Source organism: Vicugna pacos, chromosome 13, assembly GCF_048564905.1.
Source record: "Vicugna pacos chromosome 13, VicPac4, whole genome shotgun sequence".
Taxonomy (NCBI): Eukaryota; Metazoa; Chordata; class Mammalia; order Artiodactyla; family Camelidae; genus Vicugna; species Vicugna pacos.
This window is the reverse complement of record NC_132999.1, coordinates 67081243-67093422: the sequence shown is the minus strand read 5'-3', so window position 1 is coordinate 67093422 and position 12180 is coordinate 67081243. Positions and strand designations below refer to the sequence as shown.

The 12180-nt window shown below is 56.1% G+C and overlaps 1 protein-coding gene across 4 annotated transcripts; it reads right to left on the bottom strand.

The window, feature by feature from the left end:
* Positions 1 to 504: 504 nt before the first annotated feature.
* AURKAIP1 (aurora kinase A interacting protein 1) lies at positions 505 to 11317 on the bottom strand. Of its 4 annotated transcripts, XR_012079563.1 has the most exons (5): positions 10957 to 11317; positions 10626 to 10715; positions 9937 to 10361; positions 2500 to 2862; positions 505 to 2382 (listed from the first exon to the last, which is right to left on the bottom strand). XR_012079563.1 is itself a non-coding variant. In XM_072975662.1 (4 exons), exons 2-4 carry the CDS (start codon positions 10675 to 10677, stop codon positions 2809 to 2811), a joined length of 531 nt encoding a protein of 176 aa, XP_072831763.1. In that variant the 5' UTR covers positions 10678 to 10715; positions 10957 to 11317; the 3' UTR covers positions 505 to 2808. The 4 variants fall into 4 exon arrangements, 3 of the variants coding, with proteins under 3 accessions (XP_072831763.1, XP_072831762.1, XP_006196639.1); XM_072975662.1 differs by having other exon boundaries at positions 505 to 2862; XM_072975661.1 differs by lacking the exons at positions 505 to 2382; positions 2500 to 2862 and adding an exon at positions 9676 to 9841 and having other exon boundaries at positions 10894 to 11234.
* Between the last annotated feature and the right edge of the window lie 863 nt (positions 11318 to 12180).

The following is a 12180-nucleotide window of genomic DNA, read 5'->3' as shown; positions in this document are numbered from 1 at the left end:
CTTTTCATGCTGCCAACAGGAGACAGACACAACTGCTTCCCAGGACAAAGCAAGGGCAGGACTTAAAAAGACAAAAGCACAAGTCTTACAAGGAAAGGGACTGGTGTCTCAGCTGAGGATTGGCTTGTGGGCAGACTGCTGAGTCACAGCTCCCCTCAGGTTTCTCCAGAACCGTGCCGATCCACTGTCACCGTGAGGCGGAGGCCAGAGGGCGGAGCTGCCCCACAGACCAGAGCACCCGCGATCCACCCTCACACTGCTGTCTTCCCAGAGGTGGTCACTTGCGCATGTGTTAGTCCTTCTTCGGGAGTCCTGGTGGTCTGCTACGGCACTGTCTCACTCCATGGGCCAGGGGACTCCAGATCCCATGTCTGATGGTCTGTGCGTCCCGAGGGGGCTCTCAGCCCTGCTGGTGGAGGCCCACAAGTCAGATGACACGCTGAGATGGGGCTGAGAGACCACTGATGCATCGAGACACTGATTTGAAAATACAGACAAGAACACTTGGAAACACAGAAGCATTATTTCATGGACCAGGCAACCCCTTCACCCTGAGAAACCATCAAGAACCCAAGACCAAGGATTTTAGCAGTCATGGTCAAACCCTCGGCAAGCGGTTTCCTGCGTGGTGTCTTTGACGGGAACAGGCACACCTCACTTTACTGCGCTTCACAGATGATGCATTTTTACAAACTGAAGGTCTGTGGTGACCCTGCGTCAGGCAAGCCCACCAGTGCCGTTTTCCCAACAGCACTTGCTCACCCCGTGCTTCTGTGTCACATTTTGGTAATTCTCACATTTTTAACCCTCCACCAGCAAGAAAGGCATGACTCACTGAAGGCCCAGATGATGGTTCGCATTTTTTAGAGATAACAAATTTTTTAACTAATGCATGTGCACTTTTTAGACATAATGCTGTTATGCACTTAATAGATTATGGTATAAATGTGGCTTTTACATAGGCCGGGAAACCACAGAATCTGTGTGCCTCGTTTTGTCATGGCATTCACTTTACTGCAGTGGCCGGAGCCTGACCCGTGGCGCCCTGCAGCCCACCTGTGCTCTCCCCACTGGCCTGTTCTGTTTGAGAAGGTGCGGGGAGGCCAGCCAACCAACGTGCAGACACTGCTCACGTTGCTCATGAACTGGAGCCAGACCCCGGGTGGCAAGGTGGCTTCTGCATTTCCATCTTTCCCGTCACGCCAGGAAGATCTCCTCATCATCCTTATCGCTTCATCATTTCTGTAGCCAGGAGTCAGGAACCATCGATTTACTTCCATCAGATGTGAGTCACCTCACCCACAAGATGCCCGTGTCCACCGACTTTCTGGTGAGTCGGTAAGGGATGGTGTTTTCATTTGAGCTGACAGAGTTGCTTCCCCGAGGCTGTGGTTTATCCGCTCTGACACTCTATACAGGAACACGGAACTGAGCGATTACACGAGAGGGTAAGAAGAGGGGCTGGGAAGACCCACGTGGCCCTGGGCAACAGCTGGGGACAATGAGACGAACTCGTGTTAGCAGACACAAACACAGGCGCGTGAAAACGGCGGTGGATGTGCTGATGCAGGGCCACCTCTGTTGTCTGCGAAGGCCCGCAGCAGTGAGCGTGCCCAGCTCCAGACCTTGGTTTCTAAGATCGTTTTCCAACAAAGGAACCAGGGCTCCTTGGAGAAATGGCTGCCTTTAGGGCTGGGAGGAAACATACTAAATAAACCTGGAGAGCCTGTACTGCTGGAAAGGAAGTGTTGGGGGAAAAAAGAAAAAAGAACTAGGGGGTGGGGGCCCAGGGCCAAGAGCTGGAGCCAGGGGTGCTGGACTGTAACCTGAAATGGAAAGTCACACTCCCAGAAATAAGTGGCTGCTCACGTAAATGGAATTCTTCATGCAGGAGAATTCCAAATGATTTACAGAGAAAAAGCAGGAGCATGGCTCCCCTCATGGAAGGCGCAGGAGGGTCCCTGGCTGCCCAGGTCCTGGGGCACATGGTGCTGCTGGGGTGGCTCACGGGGGCTGACGAGCCCCATGGCTTCACTTCAGCAACTGGGGGTCGGGGCGGCCACTACCCAGGTCTTCTGTCCACGCGGCCTCTTCCCACCACGTGACCTGTCGCTTGGCCGCCTACGCCAGGCTTCCTTCCACTGATAGAAGCTGCCAGAACCCTTGCGGCCAGAGCTTGGAAGCATCTGCCTCTTTCTACTGGTAAGAGCAGGTCACAGCCAGACCCAAGGGAGCCCTGGGGGAGGAGCAGCAAGATCGCACAGTGAGGGCCAGGCGGGGGGGGGGGGGGTGCTGTAATCCCTGCACAGGTGCACCTCGGCGACAGGTGCACAAATGACATGCAGACAATTCAGAGCTCCATCTGGGTTACAGGAGTAAATCCTATACAAAAGAGATCAGTTATTTTAGTGAAATATAAACATTTTAAAAATATATGTTTAAACATAAACATATACATCTATATGATTTTAAGTATTTTGGGGGAAAAAAATAACTTACCTGAGACATAAAACCAAACCAGGAAATTTAGGAAAGTTAAGTAAGCTTTGCATAAGTAAATAAACCTGATTCTTCCCAAACCCATGATACTATCCTCCGTTGTCTCACACGGTTCATGACGTCAGGGGAAAGACACAGCCGTTCAAGGCAGAATTAGGAAGGCGTCTAATTTGTCCAGGGTCATCTTGATGAAAAATATCACTTAGCCTTTTTCTCATACAACTTTGTAAAACTCCACATTTCCCATCCCAGCAGTTAGACGATATTAATGCTTCTATGAAGTGAAGTCTCCTTGGTGACGTTGGCTTCTTATCCCGTGACAACCATTGTTCCAGCTTTTCTTTTTTTTTTTGGCTGTGGATTCTGCAAGAAAGTAACTTTTTTCAAAAGGTGAACACTTCTAAGGCAGAAGTTCAGTTTCCTTTTTCTTCATGGAATTTGCATGTTCTCCATTTTAAATCTAAGCAAGAGCCTTTCGGTGTAGGTAGGCTAGTCAGAACGGGAGCTTCATAATCATATGCAACATTTTGGTTTCCAGGAAGACAGGGAGTTCCACTGACATGCTCAGAGAATGTTCCCGGCCATACAACCCAAGAATCTAATCACATTCTCGGCAAGTGAGAGACCCTGGGACTTGGTCTCTGCACCCTCCACGGCTGCCCAGTGGACTTCAGTACAATTGTGTTTCAACCCAGTGCAGTGAAAGGTTCACCCCTGGGAAGCTCACATTGTCCCACCTTCGGAAAGCGAAACTTCCAAGCGGGCCCGAGCCCTGCGAGCTGGCCGCAGCCTCTGACATGGAGACGGGGACCCTCCTGCCCGCCCTGCCATGCCTCACATGTCAGGACTGCAGGTAAACACTGAACAGGACACGTTTATACTGACAGGTTATTTGTTGTTTACCTGAAATTCACTTTTAACAAGGGGTCCTCTATTTTTATTTGCTAAAGTTGGCAACCCTACTTGGTCGCCAGAGTCCCGGCTTCCCCCTGAAGTGGGAAAGGGCACATAGAGCCACTTCTGGGGGTCCTGCTTTGTGGACCCCACTGTCAAACAGAAGCAGACAACGAAGCGCCAGCAGAGGAGGCCCACTAGTGTGGGAAATGGAGGCCAAAGCCAACAGGCAGAGAAGCCCGCCTGGAACAAGGCTGCAGGGTAGGGGGGGTCAGCAGAGAAATGACGTCTCATTAACATCCTCCCAGAAGAGGCGACGTCACACCCAGGAAACAACCAGGCATGCTAAACACACTGAGAAAATGAAAGTCTCTAAAAAATTGAAAAGAAGGTAACAGAAATGAAAAAAATTCATTAAGTGGATTAGAGGGAAATGCTGAAGGTGCCCATGAAATGGCAAACAGAAGAGAAAATCATCCAATAACAGGAGCTTCAGAAACAGCAGAAATGGAGGGGAGGGAATTACAGTTCAAGAAAACAGTTCAAGAAACTGCCTCAGAGCTGAAGGTCAGGCAAGCCCAGGCTGAACCGGCCTTCCATGGGGCGAAAAGAGCCACACTAAAGTGTGCCACTGGGAATGCTGGCATGAAGGAACGAGGGCCTCGAGAGTCTGCTACTGACAAAGGAGCTGGCCTCAAAGCAAGTTTACTTCTCTAATCAGCAGCACTGGGAACTGGAGGACAGCAGAGCAAGACCTGCAGGATTTTGTAGGAAACGATCTCCAACCTAGAATTCCACATCCAGCCACACTGTCAACCAAGAAACAGGATCCAGTAGAGACATCTGCAGATTTGCAAAATTGCAAAATTTTCTCTTGTGTTTCTTTCCGCAGGAAACTATGGAGGACGGGCTCTTGCAAAGTAAGGGGAAGAAAACGGAAGGATCAGGGAAGGAGAGAGTGTCTGCGGGATGCCCCAGGAACAAAGCTGAGCCCAAGTGCGGCGGGCCTGCCGCTGCTGGACAAGCAGGAAGTCCAGGAAGAGACTCTGTCCTGAGATGAGCAAACCTCGGATGCTCCTGCGAGCCGGGCTGAGAACTTGGTGCTGAAACCGTGACGAGGGCACAGAGAACCAGAGCAACCGGAGAGAAGAGAGAAAACCAGGGAAAACAACATGCAGAGGGAAAGAAAAGCAGCGACAGCTGCCAGCCCGTCCGTGGTCAGTCATGTAAACAGACTTTCACACACCCCGACTCACGGGCCGCCAGGTCAGAGGAGGGATGGAGGGGGCAGCACAAGAGAGGCCAACAGGTAACACCTGCAATGAAAACAAAACGCAGGGACATGAGAATTGTATTTGATTAGCAAGTGTGAACTCAGTCTAATGGATTGGAAATAGTATTTTTTAATGAAGTAGACCAGAAAACACCTGAGATGACTGCACTGAAGAGAGGTATGTATTTTTTTTTAATTTTTCAAGTGTGGGTAGTGATACATAAAATGTATTTCTTATTTTGAGTTTTGGTCAAAAAGTCCAAAATCCTCCAATTTAGAGATATTGTAATACCAAAAGAATCATCTGAAAGGGCTGAGACTGCCTCTGGGAAGGTGGTGTGGGGAGGAGAGACTAGCTTTTTTTTCAAGCACTGTTGAACTATTACACTATTTAGATATGCAGAGGCATAACTTTTATAAAAATAAATTTAAAACAAATTAAGTTTGGAGTCAAACAGACTTAGAGCCAAGTCACGGCTTCTCAGCCATGCGACTGTGGGTAAGTTGAGGGTCCCTATCTACCAAACAAGGCTAACTACAGGCTCGCTGTGAAGTGAGAGAACTCCCAGGAAGAACCCAGCACAGTGCCTGTAGTAGAGGGAATCACTCAGATGCATCAATTACTAATTTCTTAAAAACACAGTTCTTATTCTATGATCTATCTCCCACACACCTTTTCTGGGAAAGCTACTATAGGATGGACTCCATGGAAAGGAAGGTAAACCACAAGACAGGAAAACATGGCATTCCAGAAACAACGGCTCCAGCTTTTGAGGCCATGGGTATCCCAGGTAGACTCTGCTGGTGCCCTCAAGGGCCCAGCGTAGCCTAGCTGGGCGCCAGGAAGGACTGCACAGGAACAAGAGGCACTTGAGGAGCTGGACCCAACTGACAGTTTTCAAATCCCTCCAGCAAGTCTGGGGCTGAGTTAGTGATAGAAGCACAGGAAAACACACAAAAGAAAAAACAGAACTGGAGAACAAACAGTTGTGTGAGAAGGGGACACTGGCATGCTGGCCCATGAGGCCTTGTGTGAATGCTACTGATGTTGGGAGGTGACTGTGTCGCTGTGCTGTGACTGTAAGAGGAGGGGGCACCAGCCCAAGGCGCCTGGACAGACCTGGGGTGGATGAGGAGATGAGGAGGTGGGTGAGGCAGGAGCCAACAATTCCACGCTGAGCCGCACAGTCTGACTTGGCCGGAAATTTTAAAACGAGAATTCAACTGTAAAAGCAAAGTAACAAAACCAACAAGACCAAGCAAACTCAACAGGCGTCGGGTAGGGGACAGTGCCTGGCTTCAGGAGAAGCAGGTGTCAGCCCAGAGGGCACAAGAGCCCTTTTCACGTACCCCCAGCCCCCGAGGGCTCCAGGTCAGGACCCGGTCTTGGTGGTCTCTGGGGCCCCTTATGCTCAGCAGGACTCCAGGCTGAGTCAGTCTCCTCCCTGCCCTGCAGACCATCAACGTGGGCGAGGCCGGCCCAGGTAGGCTAGCTTGTGGGCTCGTGGTGCAGCGTCATAGGGCAGTCACCCTTGTCCTGTGTCCCCAAAGTCGCTGGGCCAACCTACACTCCACGAGGCACGTGCACGATTAATGCCACCTGGCAACCTGGCTCCCCCCGACCGTGGATCCTGCCCGAGGAGTTGGCACAAGCTCATGCCCAGCCCAAGGGCTGATGCCTCCCCTCCCCTTGGCCTCAAGGGTCCTGATGGCCCTGCTGCCACCACAGCTGAGGCGAGCGGGGCTGTGGGCCTGGTGCTGCCCACTGGCCATCCGGGGTCTGCAGGACTTTTACCCCTACTCAAGGAGGGGTCCTCCAAGGACACACACAGGCCAACCCACAGAGACAACCCCCCCCCCAAAGTGGCAGAGTCGGCCGACACGTGACCTCAGGTGAGGCCCAAGGCCATGGGGCTCCGCTCCCTCTCCGGCAGATGGCCCAGCAGCGCCCTGCGACACCCAGGTGGGCTCTGGATGCCCAGCCAGGCAGCGGGGGAGGTTGCCCTCTGGCCTCTACCCTGGACTAACTCTCCAGGGGCTTTTTCCAAAACTCAGTCCTAGAGAGCAATATCCCACCCCTCAGTCCACCCAGGTTCCGGTGTCCTTCTGGGCAAGCTCAGCGGGCCTCGGCCACACCGGGGAGGGAGCCTCTCTCCAGCCTCTGCCCCACGCTATGGCCCTCCAGCACCTTCGCCAGCTCCCTGAATGGTGGGGAGCGCTACTCACAGCATGGGGTTTGGGGGGTGCACGTAGGTGTGTGCTGTACCCTGCCTGGTGCATCTGAGGTGGCCAGGGCCCGTGCCCACCCTCCCCAGGGCCTGGTACCCAGCCTCACGTCCTCCCACGGGGCCGGAGTCTGCCCGGCTCCTTCCGGGCCCACGGTGCGGCGAAGACATCCAGGCCAGAAGACTCTGCTGTGCACCAGGTACGGAGCAGCAGAGCCATAAAGCTGAGCTCACAGAGGTGCCCCAAGCTGGGTTCAAAAAGCAGATCCCCAGCAAGAGCCCAAGACCACCCTCATCAGCTGGGCCCTGGATGGGGCCTCCCTGACTGAACCCATCCTCTATGCACTGCTGGACGGGCTGGGGAGAGGGGCAGATCACAGGCCAGAACCACATCACAAAGACGAGCCTTTCACTGAAGGCTGCCCCGTCAGTGGCTATCAGGGCTAGAACTAGGGAACACCAGGGAGAAGGGGCTGGGGGAGGGTGGAGGCACCACAGGGAAGAGAGGAGGGGCTGCAGAGTGAAAATAAAACCCCAAAACTGCCTTCTGAGGTTGTGGTTGGACCGAAGCATCCAAGCCACAGGCAGGGTGAAGTCTGCACACCCAGGCCGGGCAGGGACAGGCCATCAAGGTCCAGGCCCAGCAGGGCAGGGAGGGGCAGGGACTGAGGGGACCAAGTGGGGCTGGGCTGGCTCAGGAGCTGACTCGACAGGACCCATGACATCTGGAGCAGGAGCCTCGACCACAGCACCACTGGCATCTGGGGCTCATTATTCTCGGGCAGAGACTGCCATGTGAACCGAAGGGCATTTAACAGCATCTCCGGCCTCCACCCATCATTGTCAGCAGAACCCCCACTGTTTTACAACCAAAAACGTCTCCAGATGTGGCCGAATGCCCACTTAAGAACTGCTGCTCTGGAGGACTGGTGAGTCCATGTGGCCTGGAGCCCACGGGCAGCCTGCCTCCTGGGGGCCCCCCAGCTGGCACTCACCCCAGGGTGGAGGAGGCTGGAGCAGGTGCCCGGGATGCCAGGGCCCTGTGGTGCTCTGCCAGTTGGCAGCACCCAGGCGTCTGGGTCTGCGCCTCTTGGCACAGGCCGGCCGGTTGCACCCCCAGAACTTATGGCCCCAGCCAAGCTCCTGACCAAGGCTTTGTCTCCAGACTTAGCATCCATTTCTCCTCCCACCAGCCAGGGAAGGGCGGGGTGAGCCACGGGGCAGCTACCGCAGCGGGGCTGGAAGGAAACACTGGGAGCAACTGGTCAGCAGCCGTGGGCGTCGGCCAAGGGCATCACTGGCAGGCTAGGCCCTGCTGGGAGGCCCAGAGGAGCTGGGGCCAGACTTGGCACCAGGAGGGCATGGTCCACTCCACCCCTGAGGGCCTGGCCCTGGGACCTCTGCCCCACCCACACCTGAGGAAAATGAGACCCGGGAAGGATGCCTGTGATCCTAGCTGTCCTGGTCCCCAGTCAAGACCCCAGGGGCTGCCAGGAGCCCAACAGCTACCTCCTTGTGGCCACCAGTGGAAGCCATCCTGCCCCCTCAGTGGCCTCAGGTCCCCTCCAGTAACAGCCAGCTTCACCCTCCTCATATCCACCACACACGGCCCATCCGTGAGTCCATCGTCCCTGATGGACAGGGACCCACCTGGCTCACTGAAGTATCGGTGTTATTAACACCATTCCCTCCGGCAAACTGCTGGGAAGCCCGAGCCCAAGCCCTCCCGAGATCTGCCCAATGGGCAGGGAACCCAAGCCAGACCCCAGACACATCTCTGACAAAAGACAACAAGCTCCCACAGCCCCAGTGCGCAGCGTGACAGGGAACCCAGCAACAGGAGAGCTGTGGCCCTCCAAAAACACTGCTCCCCAGGGCTCAGGGAAGACGCACCTGTCTCCCCTCCTTGAACCCAGATGTGAGAAGTGGAAGAGATGCTAAGGATGAAAGCAACCCTCACCTGAGTTCATGGCACTCCGACCAGTCTCCCCACCGGAAGCCTAGCCCCGCCAGCCCACATACAGAGGCCCACAGGCCCCTCCAGGCCCCCTATTAGGGACAACAGGTTCCTCTCCATGCAGGAAGAACCTGGAATCACTGGCAGTCACTGGCTGACGCTAAGGCTCCGGGCTTCTCACCAGCACACTTTCCATAGCCAGCCCAACCTTAAACCTGACAGGGCAGGCCACCCCTACTCAGGGACCCAGGAAGTGGCAGAGGCCAAGAAGCCCACAGCAGGCAGGCCAGAGGCCCTGCAAGGGGCCTGCAGAGCACTGTCTGCCATTAGAGCACACAGTGCCTGCCCTGCCTCCCTCCCCTCCCCACCTCTCCAGTGAGGCCCTCCCTGACCCTGAGCTGTGCAGGTCCACTTACAGAACCAGACAATCCACAGCTGGCTGCATCCGGAACCACATGGAGGGCTGACTACAAGCTATAGTTGGGTTTTCACCCGACTGAGAGTCAACTGTGTACCCTAATGACATTGCCCCCTCAGTCTGGGCACTGAGACCCTGCTTGTCCCTCAGCACTTTTGCCACCTCCATGTCATTAAGAGTCTGCACTGAAAGCAGGGCTGGAACTCTTCACAGCTTCTCCCACAATGTTCACTCATAAACAGTGAGACCATCATTCCCGCAGGCCACGCACCAGGACAAGGGTCAACTTGGGGAAGGGACTGCCACTCTGCCACCCAGAGCCCTTGTGCCTCCTGCAATGCCAGAGGCTGACGCTAGCCTCAATCCCAAGACAGCTCACACCCAGCAGAAGAGGGTCCAGGCCAGCAGAGACAGCCGAGTTCTCAGAAAATTTATTACAGTTGGCAGCAACGGGCGGGGGAGAGACACTAGACTCATTTGCCCTTCAGGTAGATCTTGGGGGTCTGCCAGCCTGTAGGGGCTTCCTTCAGGCCCGCCTTCAGCCAGATGCGCCTCAGGTCTCTCTCGAACTTGATCTGTGAGGGCAGAGGGAGGGACCACCTACAGGTTTGTGCACAGCCCTGCATCTCAACCACTGTGCCCAGCTCTGGGACGAGGGCCCCACACTCACCTGCTTCCGTTTCAGGCGTCCTTCCCTGACCTTCCGCCGCAGGAACCGTGTTCTCTTGACTAGCTTGCGGTACTTGTGATGATTCATCTTCCGCCGGCGGATCTTTAGTATGTTTTTGCACTGCATCTGGGGTGCTTCCCACACCTCCTTGACCCCCTGCTCAGCCCCTTCGCCCACGTGACTAGCTGGACATTCATAGAGTTGGGTCCCAGGGTCCAGTCTGGGCAGGAGATATCGGACGGTCAGCCAGCTCTCCAAGGGGCTGACAGACATCTTCCTGGGGACCAGCATCTCCTCAAGTTCCAGGTGAACCCGCTTGCCAGGAAGGGAGACAAACCCACTTGGGCCTGTTGGCTGTGTGCTGTAGTGAGGCCTGCAGGCATAGCTGCCCAGCACCCTCGAGACAGGCCAGGGCCGACTGCACCCTGCAGGAAACAGGATGGCACAGTTACCACTCCCAGGGTCACACTAGACCTGTGCACGGCCATGAGGCCTGACCGGGACTGGGGAGCAAAACCTCCAAGGCAGACTGGACTGGACCCTCACTGACATTCTCAGGCCCAGACATCCCCTCTGTAGGGCCTGGATGTTTAGAGAGGGTTTGTGTGGCCAGGCCCTCGCCTCCAACTGGTGACGCACGTTCCTAACCCACGTGAGTATCCCGCCCATCTGTCCAGGAGGCCTCTTACCTGCCCGGGGAATAGCCCTGAGCAGCTGCGAAGTCAGGCGAACCAGGAACATGGTGTGTGTGTGGCAGCGGCCCAAGGTGCTCAGAGGAGCTGGAACACAAGTGCGGCCAAGGTCACCCTGGGGACTCGGGTCCCGCCCCCGACTACAGCATCCCATCACCCTCACCACCTTCTCCTAAGATGAGGACGTTACTTGGAGCACGGCTCCCTCCCTCAAAACCCCCGCCTCCGCCGCTCCCAAGCTGCACGGCTTGAGCCTCAGCTTCACCTTGAGGCGTCCACCGCGCGGGCGGTGTCCAAGCTCGGGTCCCAAGCCCTGAGCCGCCCCCACCTTCCGGCCGCTGCTTTCTCAGCTGCTCCTGGAGCCCGCGCTCCGCGTCCTCACGCAGACTCTCCCGAAACCCGGCCCGGCGACTCAACCGACCATTCCGCCGCCGTGCTCAGCACTTCCGGTCCTTCCCTAAACCGCCCCCAACTCCGCCGCCAGCAAGTTCCTACACCCAGCGCCCCCTGGCGCCACGACGGCGCCTGGCTCCGAGTCTGCGCAGACCTCGCCGGGCTCAGAAAGCGATGGTTTCCGTCTGAGGAGCCGCCCGCCCCGTCTCCACCCCAACCCCTCCCACAGCTCGGTAGCTCCGCCTGGCCCTTGGGAAGGCTAGAAAACTACATTTCCCACAATCCCAAGGGGGCGCTCTCCGCGCCTTCGTGGTTCGAACTCACGTCGCTCCCCGACAAGCCAGCGGCCCGTAGACGGCCGGAAGTGGCGTTTCGGGTCTGCGGAAGGGACGTTATAAGGGCGCCGGAAATAGGGTTCGTGGGGCGACGGAAGTGGCCGGAGATACTGCGCCTTGGGCAGCGGGTAAAGGACAACCAGCTGCTGTGCTCGCAAAGCCCGGCCTCCCTCCGCCCTGGCCCCCCTCCCGAGGATGGGAGGAAAGGTGGCAGACAAGTGACGGCGGGTCGGCCCTGGGTCCCCCAACCTGGACACTAGGAGTGCCGTGCGAGGCGTAGGCGGCAGAGCCGGGCGCCGTCAGGGAGGACTCGGGAGATCTCGGGACCCGTCGCCCCATCTCCTTGTCTTGCAGCCTCCTCTCCGCCAGTCCGGATAAGCGAAGGAGACCCCGCATCTGGCGCGGGATAGATAAAATGACGCTTTTGCATAGATGGATTCTTTTTCCTTCCTTAAAGCAAACAAGTTTCTATCCTATGACTGTGGAAAGTTTTTGTCCAAAAACCAAAAGCAGCCTGCGTGGAGCATGGGGTTTGCCTAAGACCCAGTGTTGCTCCTCAGGGTAGGGAGCTAAGAGAGTACCGTGGTACCTGCCTAGTCCAGAAGGCTCCTTGTCCTCGCTGAGGTTGGCTAGGATGGGCAAGATCCCGAGTGGACCAGCAGGGGTGCCTGGTAGGAGAGGGATGTGTGAAGAGTCCCATTGGCTCTGCTCAGGGACTTGCCCTGTAGGAGGGTCTTCCGGTGAGTCTTAGCAGGAATTGGCTAGGCCTGGCCACCCCCAGGCCCCAACCTGGCTAAGCAAGGGATGGATAGGCCAGTGGGAGG